This window comes from Nothoprocta perdicaria, unplaced genomic scaffold (genome assembly GCF_003342845.1).
Source record: "Nothoprocta perdicaria isolate Ctin4 unplaced genomic scaffold, notPer1 scaffold_133, whole genome shotgun sequence".
Taxonomy (NCBI): domain Eukaryota; kingdom Metazoa; phylum Chordata; class Aves; order Tinamiformes; family Tinamidae; genus Nothoprocta; species Nothoprocta perdicaria.
The window spans coordinates 208985-230768 of record NW_020454461.1 but is presented as its reverse complement, the minus strand read 5'-3'; the positions used below and the strand labels follow the sequence as shown (position 1 = coordinate 230768).

The 21784-nt window shown below is 39.9% G+C and overlaps 1 protein-coding gene across 5 annotated transcripts in view; it reads left to right on the top strand.

The window, feature by feature from the left end:
- The first annotated feature begins 206 nt into the window (after window positions 1-206).
- The window catches only part of NTRK2 (neurotrophic receptor tyrosine kinase 2), a 192995-nt gene continuing 171417 nt past the window's right edge, over window positions 207-21784 (top strand). For 3 of the 5 annotated variants that reach the window (XM_026033770.1, XM_026033767.1, XM_026033769.1), the window contains exons 1-3: window positions 268-506; window positions 16562-16636; window positions 16967-17038. In XM_026033770.1, the coding sequence (XP_025889555.1) occupies window positions 301-506; window positions 16562-16636; window positions 16967-17038 (353 nt within the window). In that variant the 5' untranslated portion in view covers window positions 268-300. Of the gene's footprint in view, window positions 507-16561; window positions 16637-16966; window positions 17039-21784 lie in introns of all 5 variants that reach the window. The other 2 variants (XM_026033765.1, XM_026033768.1) reach the window with 1 other exon arrangement.

The following is a 21784-nucleotide window of genomic DNA, read 5'->3' as shown; positions in this document are numbered from 1 at the left end:
CGCGGAGCCCCCGCAGGTAGGAGCGCAGCTCCGCGCCACCTGCCCGCCGGGGCGGCCGCGCAGCGCGGTGGCCGCGGGCAGGTGTCCCTCGCTCACCGCCTCTCTCCGTGTCTGTCCCGCAGCAGCGCCCGGCGCCGCCGAGCCCCGCGCGCGCGCGGAGCCGCCGGGCAGTGCGGCGCGCGGCCACGCGCCCATGTGAGCGCCCGGCGGCGCGGACGGCTGCGCACCCTCGGCGGCCCGAGGAGGAGGAGGAGGAGGAGCAGGCGGCCGCGGGGCAGCGCTGGAGTGAGCGGGGGCGTCATGGTGTCCCCGCGGTGGCCGCGTCCCGGCCTGGCGCGGCTCTGGGGCTTGTGCTGCGCGCTGCTGGGCTGCTGGCGCGGCGCGCCCGCCTGCCCCGCGTCCTGCCGCTGCAGCCCGGGGCGCGTCTGGTGCGCGGAGCCGGCGCCGGGCATCGCCTCCTTCCCCGTGCCGCAGCGCAGCGCCGAGGGACACAATGTCACCGAGATGTGAGTACGGAGCGCGCGCTGCCGGCGCGGCCAGGCCGGCGGGGACGCGGCGGGCGGAGAAGTCGCCCGCGCCGCGGGGCGCTGCTCCGCGCAGAGAGCCCCGCGGGTCTCGGTCCGCAGCCGGCGCCCCAGCCCTGCGCTGCCGAGGGCGCCTGGGTGGTACACGGCGGCTGCATTAGCCGCAGGTGCCCGCGGTGCGGGCGCCGGGCGCACCGGGCTGCGGCGGCGCGGAGCGGGCGCGCAGGGCAGCGGGCGCCGCGCGGGAACGGCCGCGCACGGAGCGCGCCGCTCCGCCGGGGACGTGCGCGCCGCCGAGCCGCAGCCCTGCCGCGGCTGCACCCCCCAAGGGCGATAAATTTAAATTTATTTATTTTTTTTTTATTTTTATTTAAATTTTTCCCTTCCCGCTTGCTCACCCTTATTCCCGCAAGCAGAGGGCTTTGGTAGGGAGCCTTTCTCCCCATCCTCTCATCTTTCTTTCCAAAGACAGAAAAAAGAAAGGGATGCCGTACATCCCAGGGGAATGGAGAGCAGAGCAGCTCCCCTACCCTGTCCGTCAGCCTGCATGCTGGCTCTGCTCTCCTGTAAGGTGGCTGGAAGGGGCAAATACGGAGCCTGCACGGGGACTAGCACAGTGCTGTGTCTCAGTGAGCACTGGCAGCAGGGATCCCTCATTAGCTGTGAGGAAGGTGCAAGAAGTTGTATTTCTTCTTTCTCTTACCCGTGTGTCATCCTTGCAGGCATCCTTGTTTGCCTGCAGCCGATTTTGGCGACGGAGTTCTCTAGCTTTTCTCATTCCAACTCACATCCTCTAACAGCTCTCTGTACTCTGTGGTAGAGATACATTTTTGTCTGAAAGGAACCGCAAAGACTCTTGTTGAGGAAAATTTTGGATACTGGATTTGTAGATGACAGATATAAGAAAAAAGCCTTCTGAAGCTGTTGTGTCCATCTCCATCTTCTCCAGTCACTGCTATCTCTGGATTTTTTTCTCATGGCATTTTTAATGTAAAAGATACCAGATTATTTCCCCTCAAGTGTCTACAGATTTCTGAGTGTTCCTTCTCTTTCTTCCTCCTCTTCTTCAGTTTCCTTTTGGAACATGTAAATATGCCATGAAATTTAGTGTGACTTTAGATTAATTCTACCCTTTGGGCTACCTCTCTGCAGTTTGTTGTAGTCACTTTGCTGCATTTCCCTGTGGATGTGTAATATGTAGGAAGAAGCTGGAGACGTTCATTTCTACAAGTCGTATATAGCCTCTGTTCGTTAGATTTTTAGGACCTAAGAGAATGAACCAATCTTTCTAAGTTGTTATAGCAGTTATCATTTCAGCTGTTTGTTTAATATTCTGTGGATAGCTTCATTAAAAAAAAATTGCTTCAAGCCATGCATCACTGCTCATTTTTATAGGCTTTTTCTAGCCTTATTATCCAGTACTTTCAATTTGGAGGTAACTCAGCAATTTCCCCTTAGAATTTAAACTCTGTCTAAAAGGCCAGAGAAAAAATGTGTGCATAAATATGTATGCCAGCAATAATCAGCTTAAAACATGTCTAGCCATTTTGCCTTGATGCCCYTGATTTTTATTTTCTTGCATTTTTTTTTTCAGCATCACTGTCTATGGTTTTTACTGTGTCACTGCATGTTGTTGTGTCTGGTAGTCTAAAAATAATTTTGAGTCATGGATTTCTCAGGAGATGCTATTGCACATACTTAAGATGGTCTTTTTAAACATAGTTCAGCATGAAAAAYGGGCAGCCCTTTAATTAGTTTGTAGGCATAAATTAAAAATTGTAGTTGTTGTGTTATTTCATTATGGGAAGTCGGTAAAAAAGTATGTTCTGGAAACTGTTTTAATAGCGTAGATACAGAACGTGAAAGTGCATTTTTTACAACACCGCACATCTTTCTCTTAGGTAATAAACCAGTTTGAGAGGCTGTAGCACTGCGTTTGGTTAGGAAGCTCCAGGCCTGATTTTTCTTCTCTGTGCTCCGTAGTTCGGAGTGCAATTCCATTGCTCTCTCATGTAATTACTCTGGGTACAAACGAGWAGGAGAAGAGCATAAGTCACTTAATTTCTAATAATACCTATTTCTGCATATTTCCTAAATAGCTTTTGAGACTGGCGTTTCAATTTGTTATTTCTGTTATTGCTCTGTTCTCGACTGGGGATACTTCTTCCTATGACTCCCTGGGAATGCGGCCAAGCGTTTCACCGGGCAAGACGGCCGTGCGCGCTCCAGGCGTTTTCCAGTGGTTTGCCAGCACGATCCTTGGAGGCTGGTGGGAGCTGTGGTGGCGGCAGGGCTGGTGGTGGGCCTGGTRGGTGGCGCTGGGCAGGCCGGGTGTGAGGGCCACGGCGGGACGCGAGGGTTTCCTCCGGTGCTGGAGTGCTGGAAGGGCACCTGGGTGCTGGAGTAACGGTGCTGCTCTCCCTCGCGCCAKACCCTCTCAACCACTTGGTATCCAGGATCTTTGGCTCTTTTCACACCCGTAGGCAGTTTTGAGCTTAACCGCAGTCTTCCTACATGGCCCTGCTGTTCTTTATTCCTGGTTGGGTTCCCGTGCCCATGGGCTGAAATCAGMAGAAATCCCTCCGGGGCGCTTTGCATTGGGCCAGCGAGGCCCAGCTGCTGCATCTCGGTGTGGGAGGGCACAGGAGTATTTGTGCCTGGTGCTTTTCTTACTCATCCTCTGCGCTCTTTGCTTTCCTTTTGTTGCACATTTTTGTATTCCGAYGGATAAACGGCATGTTTTGGAAGTCCCTGGCCTCCAAAATAGGGTTTTGGTCCCCTTGTTGAGGGCACTGACACGGGTTGCACTTGTTCAGGAAAGCGTGTTGCTGTGCTAAGATTGCTTACCACAACAAGAGTTAAATCACAATAACTCATTTGTAGGACTGAGACTGTTAGAGAGAAGCCAAACTCCAAAGTGAGGCCTTGAATTAAAATGATGAAATCAGCCACTGGAGAGCTGAAGCTCACACTAAGCGCAAGACTGGTGAAAACGAAACGAATGTATAGATATTGTTAAATCCATACCCTCAAGGCACAATGATGCATAAGCATTACATAGCAAGATCACTTGAACAAAATTTTAATAGGGTAGTAATCAAGCCACTTTTTATTTTGGGGGAGATTTTTTTCTAAAAGGACTCATCTAACAGTTTTCTTGTAAATAAAACGTCCTGCTAGTATCTCTCATTGTATGTAGCTGTTCATAGTCTTTGTTGTTGAACTATTTGCTTGCCTATTTGAACTATTTTTCAACTGTGTTGGTGGCCTAGATTAGCTGCTCTAATATCAAGTCATTAATATGTTGACTTTTGATTATTCAGGTGAATGAGATTTGAAATTAATTGCTGTGCATCAGGAAGACCTGCTTGCCAGCAAAATAGTAGGTGACTGTTTAGCTCTTCGCTTGTAAAGGAAAGAGGTGATTGTGTATTGCGTACGTTTCAAAACCACAAAGTAAATTTCTAATGCAGTTATATAAAGCACTCTGGAATTGTTAATAAATAAGACAGGATAAGTAATTTATAGAGTAAATTATTTAACAAGTCATGTGAGCTTGTGCTAAAGAAAAACCACGCGTAAAATTATAAAAGGCTCAGTGGTGTTCGTACTTCGGGTCTCTTTCATTTTAGATTTCTAGACTCCATTGTAGATGAAATATATAATAAAATTGTCTACTGGAGTTCTCAAATGCAATCCCCTTCCTTCTGAAAACTGCTCTTGGCAGTGCAGGATAGCACGGCTTGGCTGGATTTAAAGTTTATTTCTAGTGATCTGGAATGGTATAATAAAGATAGGAGGCATCAGGCTGCAAATTATTTAGAGGAATTTGGACAGCTGTGATACAATAATACCTTTCTTGGCAGCCTATCCTTTTTTTTTTTTTTTTTTTTTTTTGAAAAAAAAAAATACTTTCTTTAAAGCTCCTGATAGTTCACTAAGGTGTGCTGAAAGTAAGCGTTATGAAAATCAGTGTTGTAATTTCCAGGCGCTGCAGAAACCTCAAATGTCATTTGACACAGGATGGTTTCTTCTGGCTCCCAGGTAAGCTTGGTCTAGACCATGTCCTTGCAGTGAGTGAGGACTGATGGGTTCCCTGGGGAATCCAGAGGTGCTGGGTGAGCACAGCATCCTTCAGGAGTCACTCAGCTGGATTGGGCGTGTAGAACACCCCACTGATTTTCTGTTTTTACTGACCTAATAATTTTAAGAGAAATTCTGGGTTTATGTATGAAATTAAAGCCCATTTGTATGGATCTGAGGTTTTGGTCTTGACTATGTTATTTTTAAGAAACTTCCACTTCCTTCCATACTAATGAGAAAACAGAGGGCCCAAAGTCTAGCCTCTGATGACTACTGTAGGATGGCATTTTTCAAATTTTTCATGTTCTGTTTTTTTTATTATTTTCATGCTGAAAGGGTAAGGGAGGAAACAGCTTAACAAGATTCTAGATTTCAAACTGCTTTGTAACAAAAACTTGAAAAAAGTAATTGCTTTATTTCTAAATGGTCTGTTTTAAGGTGTGTGTGGGGGAGGTAACATGTTCCTTTTTACTACAGTTCTCCCCATTGCTCATCATCTTTCAGTGCAGCAATATCTAACAATGTGCCAACAAAAGTATCTAGCAGAGTTTCTTTGAACAAGCTGCACGAGCATAAGGAAGCAAAAGAAATGATGAAATGATAGATGTATATTTAGCTTGTTATGTTTGCAAAAACCTCTTTTGGAAAACTGTTCTTTAATGAAGCACTGATTGTATTAATTTATCATTTAAGTGCATTTGAAATGGAAAAAGAAATTGAAAGTGGCTTGAAAGCAATATGCCTATACTGCCTGGGATATGAGTACTGTTATTGAATGCTGTATAAGTAGATCTTAGTACAAATGCATAAGGGCACATAGTTCCTATTGAAATCAAATATATTGGAATGTACCTTTTTGATTACAAGCCTAGGTTTTCAGAAATTGCATAAAGCAAGCCAAACTAACCCTCCCCCCGCCCCGGCATAGATATATGGAGATCTTGTGACTTATATAGACACCGCTAACCAAAGCATTGCAGAGTCATAATGCACTTATGGGAAACGAGCTATGCCATGGAAAATTTACTGTGAATATCTTTTTTTTTTTCCCCCTTTCTGGAAGGAAAATGATCTGCATTGAGTGATGATTATCGACAAAAGTTATTGCAGAAACTGTTAAATATATGTAATACCAATTCAGCTATTCTTGTTTCTGACTTGTATTGTCACCTGTAGGATAAATTCCTGAAGATCRTTTTCCAGGTCAATAGGCTTTGGTTCTCAGCAAGGCCTGAAGAAACAAGACTTTTTTACAGAACTAAGATAAGGCAGAACAAGGCAGACACAAGGCCCAAGGCATTTGTAAAGGCAGCCTGAGATACCCTAATCTCTGAGTGGTGTGACTCGAACCAGCCTTTTGCTAAGTCTCCTGGTCCTGTTCCAGCAAGGTACTTAGAGCTGCCTTTTATTTTAAGGGGAAGCTGGGACTCGGATTCTGTCCTTGTTAAAGTTGGTGGCAGAACATCAACAGAATTAGCATTTTACCAGCATAGAAGAGTTTGGAGAACATATGCTACAGATGAAAAGAACTTTGATCCCAAGCATTTTTCTGCCTTGCTTCTGAAAGAGTGGGGATATTCTTGAGGACTCTTAGTCCATCATATAATTTGTGTTTTGTATGGTGCTTTTCTTGCATCCCAAATGTTCTTCTGTGTGAAGAGTAACTGTGTTCCGGCAAAAGGAGGTTGAGATTGAATATTTTACAGGGACTTCACAAAGTTTTAGATAATCTCCATATTTGATTAAACTTGCACAATAGCACCATGTGCATAACATTGACATGTTTGCACTGTAGAAGTTCATACTAGATTAATAGAGGATATGTTGGACAGAATATACATTTGTATAAAGTATAAATAAAAGAAGGACGATACATGGATTGAACTTGGTCTATCACCAAAACAGAAAAGTGATTGTAAGGATTCTAAGCTTTTTATGGAAGAATATGTTAATGTAACTCTAATTAGGACTGGGCAGGTTGTTTATTTTTCTTCTTGGTCTGGCAGTTAAGACAAAAATAATCTTTATAATAAGACTTAATCTGTGATTTTAAATAAAGTAATTCTGTGATTTTAAATAGAGTATTTTTTACCATACATATAAAAATAATTAAGGCAATATTAAGCGGATATCCTGTGTAACATGTATCTCCCACGTTATGCTGTCAGATGCTGTATCCCATATGATGAACATATAAGACGTGACTCTTTCCATTATTTTGTATCAATTGTCTAGTCAGCTCTCTAAATGCCAGACAGTGTAGTGAGTATCTGTGGATAAATCATATGCATAGACTGGGTATGTCAGTCTTAATGGTCATTTATTAGACCATTGGAGAGCATTTCTGCAGCATGTGCTGTGAGTGTCGCGCATGGACTTGCTGAGCATGGATGAGACTGTCCCAGGCCACAGTATTTAGACCTGAAGAGTCCCTATGAGGTGTGTTAGCTCAGCTGGCTACGCTCCTGCCTGTGGTGGAGAGCCTACTTCTCCCAAGGAATGATTCAGAAGGACAAAATTACGTTCCCTCCGCGAGTTGTCTGATGGAACGTTACCCTCTCCTGTGCTCTTGTCACTGACGATGTGAGAAACCTTGAGGACTTCATCTGTGGAGCTGAGGGGGGAGAAGAAGGAGCTTCTGCTAGTGAGCAGCATGGTYCCAAGGAGTGAAATGTTCGTTTGATCCTAAACAAAACATTTTGGCAGGTTGCTGCTCAGCTTGAATCAGAACATGGGTATGAACCAAGGTCTTGCATGTCAACATCTTAACTACCGTCCTGTATGGCATACAGATGTGGATTTCCCTTAATTCTTCCTGTCAGAGTTGCCTTGCTTGTCTTGGAGTATTTAAATATGCTTTTGGGTCAGAGAGCAGAACTGTCTGTTTAGCTAAGTCACTAAGATGCTTATTTGTGTAGCAAGACAACTGGGTCCTGTTCCTTTTCCTCTAGATCTGCAATTACAGCAAAAACAGGAACAGGATGAACAGGTAAGGCTGAAAATGTCTGCTTTAGATTACTTCATAGAAGGTTATCTTTTGACTTAAGGAAGAGGAAGAAATTGAACCTGGCATTCCTGGAAACATTGTTCCCAGCATTTCCTCCAAATTTGTTCTAGTTCCTCCAGTTCTTCTACTGGACACAGACATGTCTTTCATGTCTTTTTTTTTTTTTTTTTTTCCTTTTTTCTTTTTTTTTTTTTTTTTTTTTTTCTGTTGAACCTATGTGCTGAATATGGGTCTAGTTCAAGAAGGTGAATTTTTTTATTTTGCATGGGGAAGTGAATTATTACTTTTTCATTTCCTGTTCTCCCTTTCAGTTTTGCCTCTTCCGAATTTTTAAAGACTGGTTTTAGAATACAATAGGCATACAGTGATCTTTGCATTGTAAACACTTCTTCTAGCAGTACTTATATTGACTTGATTGTGACTATGCAGTATACCTAAGAAGGTGCTGGAGTATTTTCAAAATTAGGGTGACAGTGATGTAAGCTTCTTTTAAACACTGAGTATGTTACATGCTTTTGTATACATATGCAAAAGTCAGTACTTTTCAGGATAGGTTCAAAAGATGTAACAAATGTTGGGAATAGGCACAAATTGATATGTGGAATAAAGGAAACAGTAGTAAACACGTTATCTGGACATGAAGTAGTCTTGATATGCAATAGGAATCTGAAGTTTTAGGAGAATCTAAAGGTTTAGGAGAGAGCAACCCTGTCTTGTCTGATTGCAGGTGAATGCCTCAGCACTCCTGAGAGATGGAGGGAGTGCCAAGAGGTGTGTACATCAGAGAAATGCTGGAAGGTGTGTGTGTGAAGTGGTTGTGAAATCCGTGAGGACAAATGGACCGGAGAGTGACCAAAAATTTACTCTCTTCATAAACAGTGATAGAGATAGAATGTAAGGTAAATAATGAACAGCATGAAATTTATGGAAGGGTAAGGAGAAGGCAGCTCTTTGCAGAAATAATGAAAAAAATGAAGATTATTGTAGAAAAAGGATCTTAGCTTGTGATAGTTACATTCAGGGTGGGAGTATATTTTGAAGGCCAGTGGTAGAAAATACCGTCAAAGACTTAAAAAAGTAGAGTTTCTTGAACTATAGCAATACAGAAGTCCCTGAGTGGATTCTTAGTACTGTTTTAACACTAGGAAAAACAGTAAGTATAGAGCAAGCAACAGAGCAAACAGAAATTCAAATACAAATGTGAAATAAAGAACCTTTGACTGTGAGTAGCTTTGCAAGGGAGAATTTCTCAGAAATTAAATTGGCTAGTATAGAAACATGGAAAGTTATGGAAGCAGTGGTGGTRCCAACCTCTAATACATTAGAGTTCCATGTAAATACATGAAACACTTGAAATGCTTTGGATACTGACAAATGTACTGAAAGTGTAATAAACACACCATTAAGCTAAAATATGCACTGCACATGAAAAATGGAGTCTTGTAAGTCCCTTATAAGAAGAAGGGACTCCTCAAGTGAAGATGAAGTGTTGTTTTTAGGAATAATAAGGGAAACAGCTATAAATTCTAAAGGGTGGCCAATTAAAATCAATAGAATTGGCCTGTACAGGACAGAAAATGGAATGTAGGTAAACGTGGTAGCAGAAGATGAAATAGGGAAGTGCAGAGAACATAAGAATGTGGAAGACGAAAGAGTGCCTCTGTAATACTTTAACAGAGAGGCAATTTTACTGCTGTTGAAATGCTCCCTCAAAAGTATATTAGTTAAATATAAATCATAAAATAGGTGTTGACACTTAGAATTTGGTGACCTGTTTTGGGCCTGGGAAGAGKGAGGTAAACATCAAGAGAACCAGTGTAATAGAAATTCAGAAGGGCAATCTATAGCCCTTTTGAAATGTTTCAGTAACATAATATGAAAATGTATTCATATACATCTGCCATTAAAAGACCAGATACGTCTTGAGGAAGATGCAAATCTGTGGTCAGGAGACTACACAAAATGTTTCACAGGCCTTTGGAAAGAGGCTTGAAAATGAATTGTGAACCATGGCAGCAGATGGTATCATCTGAAGAACAGAAAAACATCTACAAATTGGGTTCTCTATTTAATAATTGCAGAGAAAAAAGGATGGAGATTATGACCATATGTAGACTCTCAATACTTAAATAAAAACAGAAGAAAGGACATTTTTGCTGGCTTATGAAAAAGAGAATGTTGTTTGAGATGTCAGGAGTCAAATTATTCAGCAAATTTAATGCATTAACAGGATATAGATGGATTTTCCTGGATAGAAGCTTTCAAGCTTTACAGTTTCACTCTATCATTTGGAAGTACTGTCTTTTCAAGTATGTGTGACTGAAAGTGTATTGAATGCKGTGAAAAGCCAATGGAAAGTGTAGCAGGTATGGGCATATGTCCTCATGATCCAGGGAATATCAAAAAAAGCCAGAAGAGGGTATTTGACATTCCAAGAGCCAGTAATGTAACTGTAAAGCCAAATATTAATATTAGACAGTGGAAATAATATACCTGGGAGGAGGACTGACTTCAAAAGGAATTTCTTGCACTGAATCAGAGTCAGGAAATAGTGAATATGTCAAAACTTGAAGATAGGGAAAGGACTTAAAATGTTGAAAGGCAAACTGAATTTTGACAGCCAGTGCATATCTATCAGAGGGTTCCAGAAAGCACCTGTCTGAGCAGAAGCGTGGTGAAGAAAAGTATTCAGAAATCATCAGCCAAGTTGCTTCAGTGTTTTAATTTACAGAAAGACCTAAAAAGATCCGTGTAAGGCATTGCTGGGCACAAGCTAACTGCCCTACTATGGCACTGATGTTTTGCCAATCTGGTTTGCATCAGGGCAAGTGACTGCTACAGGAACGGTTTGTGTAAGTACTGAGAGATTCTGTTACAAGTCTTTGAAAAATCACCACACTCAGTGATTCTGTAGGAGAAAGCATTGTCATATGTATTTTTATTAATGTCTATTTATTTCTTCAAGATGTCTTTCTTCCCCTAATTTAAAAGAAAAGTATTTGTTTGCTCTTATGTCGACTGTCTGTCAAGGACTAATAAATAGACACATTCATTACTCTCCTTTCATCCTTTTGTATATTTATTTATTTAGTTACTTAACGTATCTCTTTTTTACTGAATATAGATTAGAAAGGAGTATGAGAATGTAAGTCCCTTTGTGCCAGTCTGCAGAGGTGAGTTCATAGGCAGTGGGTGAAATGCCTTTTGTGGACAACTAAAGTATAAGGCCAATTTTTAAGATACAACTTTAGAAATAAATACTTTTGATGGATTTGATCTCTGCGATTTGATTTGTTAATTCTTTCGGATTGTTTTCACGTAACATAAACAGTTCTGCCAACAGTCCTGTAAATGTTAAAAATTTATTTCCCAGTAAACTGTCAAACTTACAGACTGAATGAAACTCAGGGGAAAAAACAGGTCTTTAAATGGATATCTTAATGTAGGAAGTAGATACATAAGCTTTGCATTTGATTTGAAGAGTGTTATTCTGAAGGTGGAATTTGTCAAAGGTAGAATGCTGAATCTGGAGCGCTGTGTGAAGTGTTAGCTTGATTTGGTAGTCTGCTATTTCAACAGAACGAAACAAACACCTTGAAGCCAAAGTAGAGACAGAGTAAGCCCAGAGGTGCATTACGTTTCATTTAATTTTCCCAGTCTCTAAATATAGTAACTCTTAAACTCTGCATTGCAGTCATACTCATTTATTTTTACTTTTGTCTTGATGCTTGCATGCAGTAAGGACTGAACTACGGTGGCTGGTAGACCACAGGCTTTCCATTTTCCAGGGAGTTCAAGTCATCAGGAAAAGCTTGAGTCCTCATCTGCTGTGCCAAAACAAACTTGGGATCACCATGAAATTCCAGTGTTCTACTGCATTAAGCTGGTGGGTTGGTGCTGCTGGTTTGGTATGTCAGCTTTGGAGAAGCAATTCCTGATGGCAACTGCATAGTACTAATTGGATATTATGAATTGGATAATCATGGTATCTCGGTATGGAGGAGAACATTTGGTTCCCCCTGTCACCTGGCCTTTGAAATGGCCATAGATCAAGATTAGGGAGTCCTTGAAGACGACTCCTATGTCCTAGCCATGAGATATTTAGTTCCACATAGCCCTGAGCAGTGCATTACCTGAATATGGGATATGCGTAGTGAGGAATATGTTCAAAAAATGTGTGTGCCTGGCTCTGTGCCATAAAGAAACATCCCTGCATTAATTCTGTCAGCCCTAGAGCTGCTGTACTGGAATATGGAAAACTACCTTCTGTAATCCTGTATGACTCATGATTACATCCTCTAATTGGGAGGCAAAAAAAAAWTTAAAGATGACTTAAGAAACCTGTGATAGTGGCAATGAGTTTTCCATTGTTTCTGAAGGGACAAAGTGATTCACAGTTACAAAAAAAAAAGAGAAGGACTTGCTGGGAATTTATCAAGAGACACCAGACAGCCAAAAAGTTGACCACCTTATTTCTGAGATTTGGAGTATACTTTCAGTGTTAGAARTTTTGTTTCCTGATACTGGCCTTCTGAACTCTGGTACTGATGATTTTAGATTAAGATAGCAAAATACATTAAATTGTACTTGTAAATTGTAGTAGTACTGAATCTGTGTATCTGTAAAGAACTTACTGCTGGTGTAGATACATTATACTTATTGGCCTGTTGTTAGACATTTTATAGATAATCTGTTCAAGGAGGAGCTTGATCCTTTGTATAAAGATTTCTTGCTTGAGTGAAAGTTATGTGATTGGTCTCTACATCTGTCTGAAACCTGACATTCCTGGTACGCAATGTTGTATAGCTCTGTGTTCATTTTCAACTTGTGTTTTGTTTCACTTTCAAACTATGTGAGTTCACACCCCTTGAGCTTTATTTAAAGCTTGGTTTCAGTAGGACTGCAAATGAAACCCATTTGAATCTGCCAGCTTTCATCAAGAACTGTGTCAAACCTATAAGTTTTGCATGATTTTGATGCATGACCATAAATCAGCCCAGGTGTGCTGAAAATGTCCGTAAGTTTTAGCATACCTTTTGATGAACTTGGTCTGACACATGAGTTTGTTAGAAAATAATGCCCAAGTGAACTTAACAGTTTTTAAGTTGTGGATGTTATATGCAGCTCTCACAGTAGTGTAGACTAGAGACAGACGTGACCTGTCATTAAATGGTAATTCATCTACTGACAGCTCAATGTCTGGAGTGTGCTGCCTTTTCCCCTAAAGATCCGGTGAAAAAATAACTCAAGAGTAAAATGTTCCCCCAAAGTTCAGAAACATTTCACCAGGGAATGTTTATTAATTTCCAAAGCTTTTTCTCCAGCTGTATGAACCAGGACTAAACATATAATTGATTTATTTTTTGGAGTGTTAAGAAAATATGTTTCCTATAAAGGGAGTTTTCTGGCAACAGAAATCTTTTTGGAGCTGCATTACAATGTTATGTGCTTGCATCTATGTTGTTAAGACTAGTGTGTGGCTCATTTTGCAGCATTTCCTTACAGCTCCAAATAGAATAGTACAGCTTAATGAACATTAATCTAGAAAAAATAAGGCGGTGTATTTCTGCTGACCAAATGTTTTATTTTCACGAGAAAGAATATGGACATGCCTGATTTGAAGTTAGCATGAAATCTGTTTTTTTTCCTTTGAGCTATTCTAGCACTATTTTAAAGTGCAGAGCCTACTTTCTCTTCATACTCTCATAATTTATCAGTTATGTCTGACTTAATGCTGTCCCTTACATGTGTAATGTAGAATACCCCATTAAAATAATTTATTGAAAAAAGATACGTCTTTTACTGTTGCATTTTAAAAAACTCCAGAAATTTATGGAAATGGTAAAATATGAGTATGTGCATTATTCAATTGTTAAATTGTCGAAGTGTGCCAAGATGTATGTGTTGGTGTAGCTTGCAATGTGCAGTCGATAGTTGTATGATTCTGAGTGTCTTTATCAGAATTAACCAGTAATTTATGATGAAGAGATGAAATTAGAATACTATAGTGTAATCAAGTGAGTAGTGTTGTAGCCGGATGAGGGTTTGGTTTATAGACAGTAATTGACATTTGCAAGATGTTAAGTGTGACCGGGTTGGGTAATACTCTACCAGCTTTCAGTGGTGTTACACTGTGCTGTAGCRTGTGGTGGAGCTTCCAGGCTCCTCAGGTGACTTCAGCCAGCCATGAGTCAGGATGTTTTTCTTCTGTGCTACAATAAAAAGTGTTCAATTAAAGAACAGGGTGGATATTCTTAAGGGCAGGCAGGCAAATTACATTTCTCAACATCGCCCACTGCACGTTGGAGCTTTTAGAGTATTAATGTTTGATGATAAGTAACATCAAGGTAGAGTAGTTGTGAGGAAGGTAAAAATAGTCTGCAGTTAGAGAAAAGGTTTTATTTCGAACCTCCCTCTGAATTAACAAGAGAGCAACTTCACCCTAAAGGGTATGGCAGCAGTCCTTGCAATTTTATGTTTCTTCCTCCTGCGAAGTAGTTGCAAAAACTTAACCAAAAAAGGGCTTCATCAGCAAGTAGGGAAGCCAAAAGGACCTGACCTATTTGCGGTAAATTACATATGTCTACTCCTTCTGCAGGGATTTCCCAGTCTGTGAATTTGCTTGACTATCCATCCCTGTGCAAAAGAGGCAGTATACAAAAGTAAAGCATGGTAGATACTATTCTGAGTTAATTGTAGCTCCACTTGGAATTTTTTCAAGGTCCCTACTTGTAAACTCCCCTATGGAAAGTTCATGGGTTCTTKTAGTTTCCTTTGGAGTCATAAATCATTGACTATAAAGAACTTAGCATCAGCACAGAAAAAAAAGTTGAACAACTTCTTTTATGGGATACAATAAGAGAAAGACAGGAGAGAARGGATTGTGAATTTATGTTGCTTCTTCATCCCAAATATTGTTCCCTAATAATAGACAAACACCACTGACTGCAATAGTCTGCCTTCATATTTGGTCTGGCATAAATTGTGRTAGCTTCGTTAACTCAGCAGAGCCATGCTGTTGTGCAGTGGATGAGGTTTACCACAAAATGTAAATACACTGATAGGTTTCCATGCAGTTTTAAGTTGTGTCAGATTTCTGTAGCTTCTGGTAATGGGAGGTTCTGGTTAAATGTTTTTATGATTAAAATTGCAATGTCAGATCTTGATGTGTCATAAATGTGTTTGATTAAGTGATGGGGCTGGAATGTGGTACTGCATGTCAGAGCTCTGTGGATGACTTAATCTTCAGATAGTAAAAAACAGTTGCTCAGTCTCTTCCCCCCTTTCATTTTTTCTGAGTCCCTCCTCCTATCTGTTGCTTTGTCCATTTTCTTAATTCCTGCTCTTCTGCATTTCCCAGTTTCTTYTTGGTCTCATTTGGCTGCTTATTGATTGAACACAGAAAACTGAGTGAGAAAGATAGCTCTGATATCTCTTGTATAACTTTTTTTTAGCTTGATGAAGTTCAAGAGATTGATAAAATGAACTTAATTCTTGTTTAGGATAAATTCAAAGGTAGTAGGATTGTCTGCTTACACAGCTTTCAAATGAAATGGATGATAGTCTTTAATATTTTACTGCATAATTTGTACTTGGCAAAATAAATTAACAAACAAGCAAAAAATTGATTAATAAGGCCATCCAAAATGTATTAAATCTCATTGATCTAAAAAAGAAAAGCAAACACAAAGAAGGCAAAATGTATTTAGGAAACAATAATCTATAATGAGTACACCRTGCTATTCTCATTCTAAGATGCCCTAAAGAACAGTCACTGTCATATGATGCTGTGATAATGTGTTTTGTCCACTGTCACGTGCTATCTCTTTACTCCCGTTCTTTTTCTCAAGGGACAATGAGTCCCATTAGGAGAAACTTTCTGCTTTTCCTGGCACTTGGCAAGACCATAGCCCAAGTCAGCTTGGAGAGAAGCCCAGCCTAGCTCGTGGGATTCTCAAGCTTCTCTTGGGCTGCAGGCACACAAAGGAGTTCTCTAAAACACCCATTTAAGTAGATTTGTTGCCTTTGGGAAAGTGATACGCCTTCTTCCTCTCCAATTCATCAGAGTTCCATTTAAATACACGAAACACTTAAAATGAAAACAAGTTTTATTCTAGTAAAAGACAGACGACTTCTGTTTAGGGAAACTTACTGTGTTGTTGCTTTGATTCATTCCGAGTTGTTGTAAAAATACAGGTGAATTTCAATTTAAGTTTTGTCTGTGGCTGGATTATCTTTGAAAATACATGAACTRTTTGGGAAGATGATTTCCTACGCTAGGCTTACTTTTCTGCTCAGAAAATCACTCAATTGCTCTTTCCTCTGATTCCTCTTTCCTAGACATCTTGCTTTGCACTGTAATTTTTTTTTACTGTCTGCAGAAGATACAACAGGTTCTCTGTCATTGTCTTTGTTCGTATATAGATCTTGCATAATCATAATACAAACAACTAGCATTCCTGCATCTTCTCGGGGCTCTGCCTGTTCCTGGTGTGTGAGAGGGCTCGTAGTGCTAAGGTCTCTCACAACAGCTTCTATTCTCTTTATGTCCACCTGTGTGTTTAAGATACTGCAAGACAGCCTCCCTATCCTCTGTTCTCCTATTGCTTCAAGTAGAACTTCAACTATTTTGGGACAGGGAGTAAATCAGTTCAATGAGTGACTAGATTAATGACAACACGAGGGAAATAAAGCTATGGCAGCCCTTAAAACTCAGCTGTTCATTCTCCAGACTCCTTCTGAAAAAGACCAGTTAAATGTCTTTTAACTGGGGGGATGGTGGGCTGGAAGGGATATTTCTGCTCTGCAGGCACTTCAATAAGATTTCAGTGTTTTCTGCAGTAGATCAGAAGCCGTTGCTGTCTTTCAGACTTTCTGCTGACCTTGAACAGTCAAAGCTATGGGAGCAGCRTGTTCATATTTATTTTCTTTCTTGTGTTTTCAACAGTTACATTGCGAACCAGCATAAATTAGAAAGTATCAATGACAACGAAGTTGGATTTTATGTTGGACTTAAAAATTTGTGAGTATATCGAATGATTATTTTGTGGTGTTCATATTGCTTTATTCCTTTTGTGGAAGCAAATACAGACCTCATCAGAGAATAGGCCTAACTTCGTGTGTTAGAGAAGATAGCTATAATGCTTGCAGTTCAGCATAGTTGTGACTTCATATGCATTCTTACTTTAATCATTATTATTATAACTCTGTCGTATTTTAAATGAGCAATGGTAACGATTTTATGTATTTTCTTAGGACTGTGGTGGATTCAGGTTTACTTTAATCATTATTATTATTATAACTCTGTTGTATTTTAAATGAGCAATGGTAACAATTTTATGTATTTTCTTAGGACTGTGGTGGATTCAGGTTTACGGTTTGTGTCCCGGCAGGCATTTGTGAAAAATGTCAACCTACAATACATGTGAGTAAACTTTGTTTCTGTCTTTTAAGTGAAAACTACCCCATTCTTGTTAAATCCCTTCTCTTTATTCCTATTGCACAGAATCACAGAATGGTTGAGGTTGGAAGGGACCCCTAGAGATCATCTAGTCCAACCCCCTGCTCCATCAGGGACACCCAGAGCACGGGGCACAGGGCTGCGTCCAAGCAGGTTTTAAAGATCTCCAAAGGAGACTCCACAACCTCCCTGGGCAGCCTGTGCCAGGGCTCTGTCACCCTCACATCAAAGAAGTTCCTCCTSACWTGGAGATGGAACKGCCTGTGTTTCAACTTGTACCCATTACCTCTTGTCGTGTCATTGGCCAAACTGAGAAGAGTTTAGCCAGAAGAGTTGTTTCCTTTATATGAAGTGTTTTAATTATAAAAACTTGGAATGGTCTCTTGTCATTAAGGGACTTGAAATAGGACATGTGTGATAAGGRTTTGGCAGATCTTAAAAATATCCTGTAAGGTGGCAATAAGATCATCCAGCCCATTGACTCTGAATGAAGGACAGCTCCAACTGTGGTTTCTGGCAGTTGCTTCTTTATTAGAGTATTTTTCCGGACTGCGTCAGTTGGTGCCGAGGGTATGATGTCCATACAATGTGTATCACATTCGCTGACATGGGCTTGATGTTGCACTAGCTGTAATCTGATTCAGTGGACTGAACATGTTTTAGTAGCCAGAGTGCCTGCCTGGAGCACATCTTTCAGTGTCATTTTAGCATCTTGTATGTCCTGAGACTGTGCTGCAATGAGCTCTTGTAAAAGAGGATCATGATCAGATCAATGAAGTAACTTTCCCACCCATCTGCAGATTGCGGTTCATGAATTTCAGGAGACAGAGTTGTTAGCTGTGCAGCTTTGTGCCTATGCTTTTCTAGATTGTTTGCACTTTAGATTTAGTAAAGGCGGAATTGACCAGAGTTCTTTATAAGAATAAAGAAAAATGTTCTGTGGAATATCCCTGAAGGACTGGAGTGCCTTACAGTGGGACAGGCACTCCTCCTACTTACGTGGAAAATTGTAGTCCCAATTCTACAAAATGTGTGGGACTTACCTTCTCACAGATACACTGTTTTAGTGAAGTTTTAAAGTTTGTATTTAAGGCCATCTGTCTTTGTTAGTTGCCACTTACCTAACCCGTGACTTTTGTTAAAGTGCTAGTTAGATCAATAAGTAGTAAGCCCAAAGCTCAGACTTTATAAGGTGCCTGAATGCTTTACTGTAATATGGAAGYGTTGTTAAATTTGGCTTAGTGCTGATTGCTTTGTTAATAAAATGGGCTCCCTTTCTACATGTGTGTTTTCCAAGGATAAATTAGTTTATATCAAAAAGTAGACACGAGTTTGAAAAAGTAGACACGAGTTGAGTAGACATGACATGAATTTGCCTACATAGTAATTGCTGTTCCTAATATGAAGCAAACACTGGAGGAGTATGAACCAGATCTTGCCAACCTGTAAGGATTAAATATTGCTTCATTCGGTCATTAATAARGTAAATTGCTTTTACTATAATCAATTGGAGAATATGGGAAGTATCTTGTAGAGTGTGTTGGTGTGTCTATCTGTGTGACAATTGGTCAGTGAATTATGGTGCTGCAAGATGAAATTCTATCAAGAAAAGTGCCTATGCAATCCCTGTGGAAAGGCACAGTGAAAAATTATTGGCTATGTGGCACAATTACAGAGAAAGATTTAGTAGTTAGAATGGGGGAGAACMTCAGCATGGTGCAGCAGAGCAAAGCAAATTCAGTATGGAATCAAAAGGAATTTTCTGTTGCAGTTTTTCATCTTTTCACCATTGCTTTAACTACTGGGAAGGCATCTAGCAGTTACAGTATATGTGGAGACTGAATCTACCCATGCAGAAAGATGCAACAGAACTATAAGGAGTTTTTAAAGCAAATCATTTAAGGAAACACTGAGAAGGCCGAGTTACTTCAGAACAGTAAAGATAAGACTGAAAAGGAATATACAGAATTTTAAAGGGAGAACAGTTATGAAAAGGAGAGACAGTTTTCTCCACAACACAAAGATGGGGTGAAAAATAATTTTTTTTTTTTTCCTCCAGCAAGGAAAATCTTGTAGCACCTTACTAGCTGTACAGGCAGCTAGACACTGCAAAAAGTAATATGGATGATGAAGGCTTTTTTTTTTCTGCTTAGTGACACCATGAGTCTCATTTCCTTAAGAAAAAAAGGCAGTCTGTCCCCAGTGGTTGCTTCTGATCAAAACTTACGTAGATGAAGAGGTTTTGTGGAAACTGGACCACTGGATAGAACAGAGAGCTCCTGTAAGTGCACTCATTTAGGGGGGAAATAGCATCGTGTGCGTATGCTCTTTGGGCGCTAGAGAATCCATGTGGACAGGATGTCTTTAAAATACCTCAGCRGAAGGAAGAGTTTCCACTAGAGCTCACAGTCAGACATGGAGTACACATCTGTTGGTAAGCAGGCTTTATTAGATYGTGAGTTTGTGAAGCTAATTGCTGGAAACAAACTAGGCTGATTGACCAGCCAGGTTGCTCTGTGTGTGTTCCTAACTCAGAGGAGAGGACTATAAGAGGGATCTTTTTGATGAGGAATTAGTAGTGTTAGCAGATAAAGGATAAATCAAATTAAGACTGAAAATAAAAAGGGGCAATGACTGCCTGCTCTTTGTACATGTGACAAAATAGTTAGCATGAGGCCCTTTTTTTTTTTTTTTTTATGGCCTTGGACAATCTGTTATCCCTGAAAAAAAAATGGCATTTGTTTGTTTTCACTAGGAAGTCTTGATGTATGCTAAGATGTTTCTGAAAGCTCCAGTGAATCAATGCTTGTTGTCATCAGGATAAAACTCCTGTTGACTGCATTGGGAATGAAATGCAGCCCCTGTTGTGGTTGGGACTGAGAAAACTATTAAAAGCTGAAATCATTTCACTTCCCCAGAGTGACCTCTGACTACAAGTCTTTGCGAAGTCTTATGGTTTATTTTAAAATAACAATTTGTCATTGTTTCAAAAAGATAATGTAAATTCTACTTTTCTGAAGAGTGATATATAATTGTATGAGTGTTCATTTTGCTAATGATACTGTTACAGTCTTCTCACATGAGAAGTCTTTTAATGCAGTTAAGAAACATTATTATGAGAATATAAAATTTGTTTTCTGAATTATTAAGGAATATCAAATTAAGGAATTTATTAACAAACAGTAACTTAAGCCTCTCCTTTCTCATTACTTTCTTTTCTTGWCCAAACTTCTGTAATCCAAGTATCTTTCTAGTTGATGTATGATGACAAGAATTAAGTAATAATATAAACAACAGGAAGAGAAATGCTATAGTAGATATCACGTGAATGTAATTAATAGACTTGCTCATCTAATTCTGGTATTCTTGTTGACTTTAGACTCAAATTAGTCAACAGTCCCATTTAACAAGCTATTAAACAGTTCTAGTTTAGTAGTGCAGTAATTTATAARCTCATCTGCTACTAACAATAATTTTAACTGGTCTGTTTAGTACAAGTGCATGGTTTTCTGTCAATACCTTTAAACACAGATATAAATTTCACAGCAAGTGTGTATTGCCCAAAACATTAAAAAATAGGTATTGTAATGCATCTGGCTGAGTACAGTTGCACTGCTGAATCACAGGGTTGCACACACTTACAGCTCTGAGTGTTAGAATGTGTTTGTATTTTTAGGCCTGATCAGAGTTAAAAGCAACTACATYTGACCATTGTAGACCCAACTGTAGTTATGAATCTTATGTAACTTCTCTGGCTGTGCTCCCTGCATTGCCACAGCTGTGCTCATAGTTGTGTTAGCATAAAGTAGTCTTGACATTCATATGTAAAACACAGTCCTGCTTTTACAGGATTCTGGCAGTCCTATCTTTTGGTAAAGCATTGGAGCCAGGCTGTGTGCTCCTGACATTTTTTTAAAAGGCTTTTGAACACCACATAGAGGTTCTTTGATTCCTCACCACAAGTTTTGTGTGTGTTTGTAATAGAACTGGGGAACTAATTTGTATTCTCTTTGCATGCAGTGTAAATGTGGTCCTTACTCCTTACTAAGCCTGGTAGTGTTTTTTATACTTAAGATGGATTAAAGAGAGCAAAGTAGGCATCTCTATAATCAATACAAAGTGCTCAGCTTATGAAAAATATATATAACAGTAGATTTACTGACAAAATATAGTTCAAGATGATAAATCTTTTAACAATGGGCTGAAAAAAAGTCATTTGAATTAGAAAAACCTTAAGGTTGTGACCTGCATGAAAGAACTCAGTCCTAAAGTAGTAAATGTGTCAAGTCATGACTGAGAATGTATACTAAGAATGATTTTTTGTTACTATTTTACTGCTTTTTACTTCCTTTGTCTGGCTTGTGTCCAACACAACTGGTCAAAATCTGAAGAGATAACTTACCAACCAAAAGACCAAAATACCAACTGAGCTACTTTTATTTTTTTTTATTAAAAACAAAATAATATTTCTTTATTTTCTCTTTAATTTCACTTAATAGTCTCAGGCCTTCACTAGCTCGTGCTCCCTTTTATACCTGCAAGAAAGGGTTCAGAAAATACCATTATAGCTGTCTTTTGGGGCAGTTAAGTCTAGTTGTTTATGAATGTAAACAAGAAAGGCTATTCTTATGTGTAGAGGATTGCAATAATTCAGCAAATACAATTCATGGCCTGAGGCTAAATATTAGCAAGATACAGTTGTGGCAACAC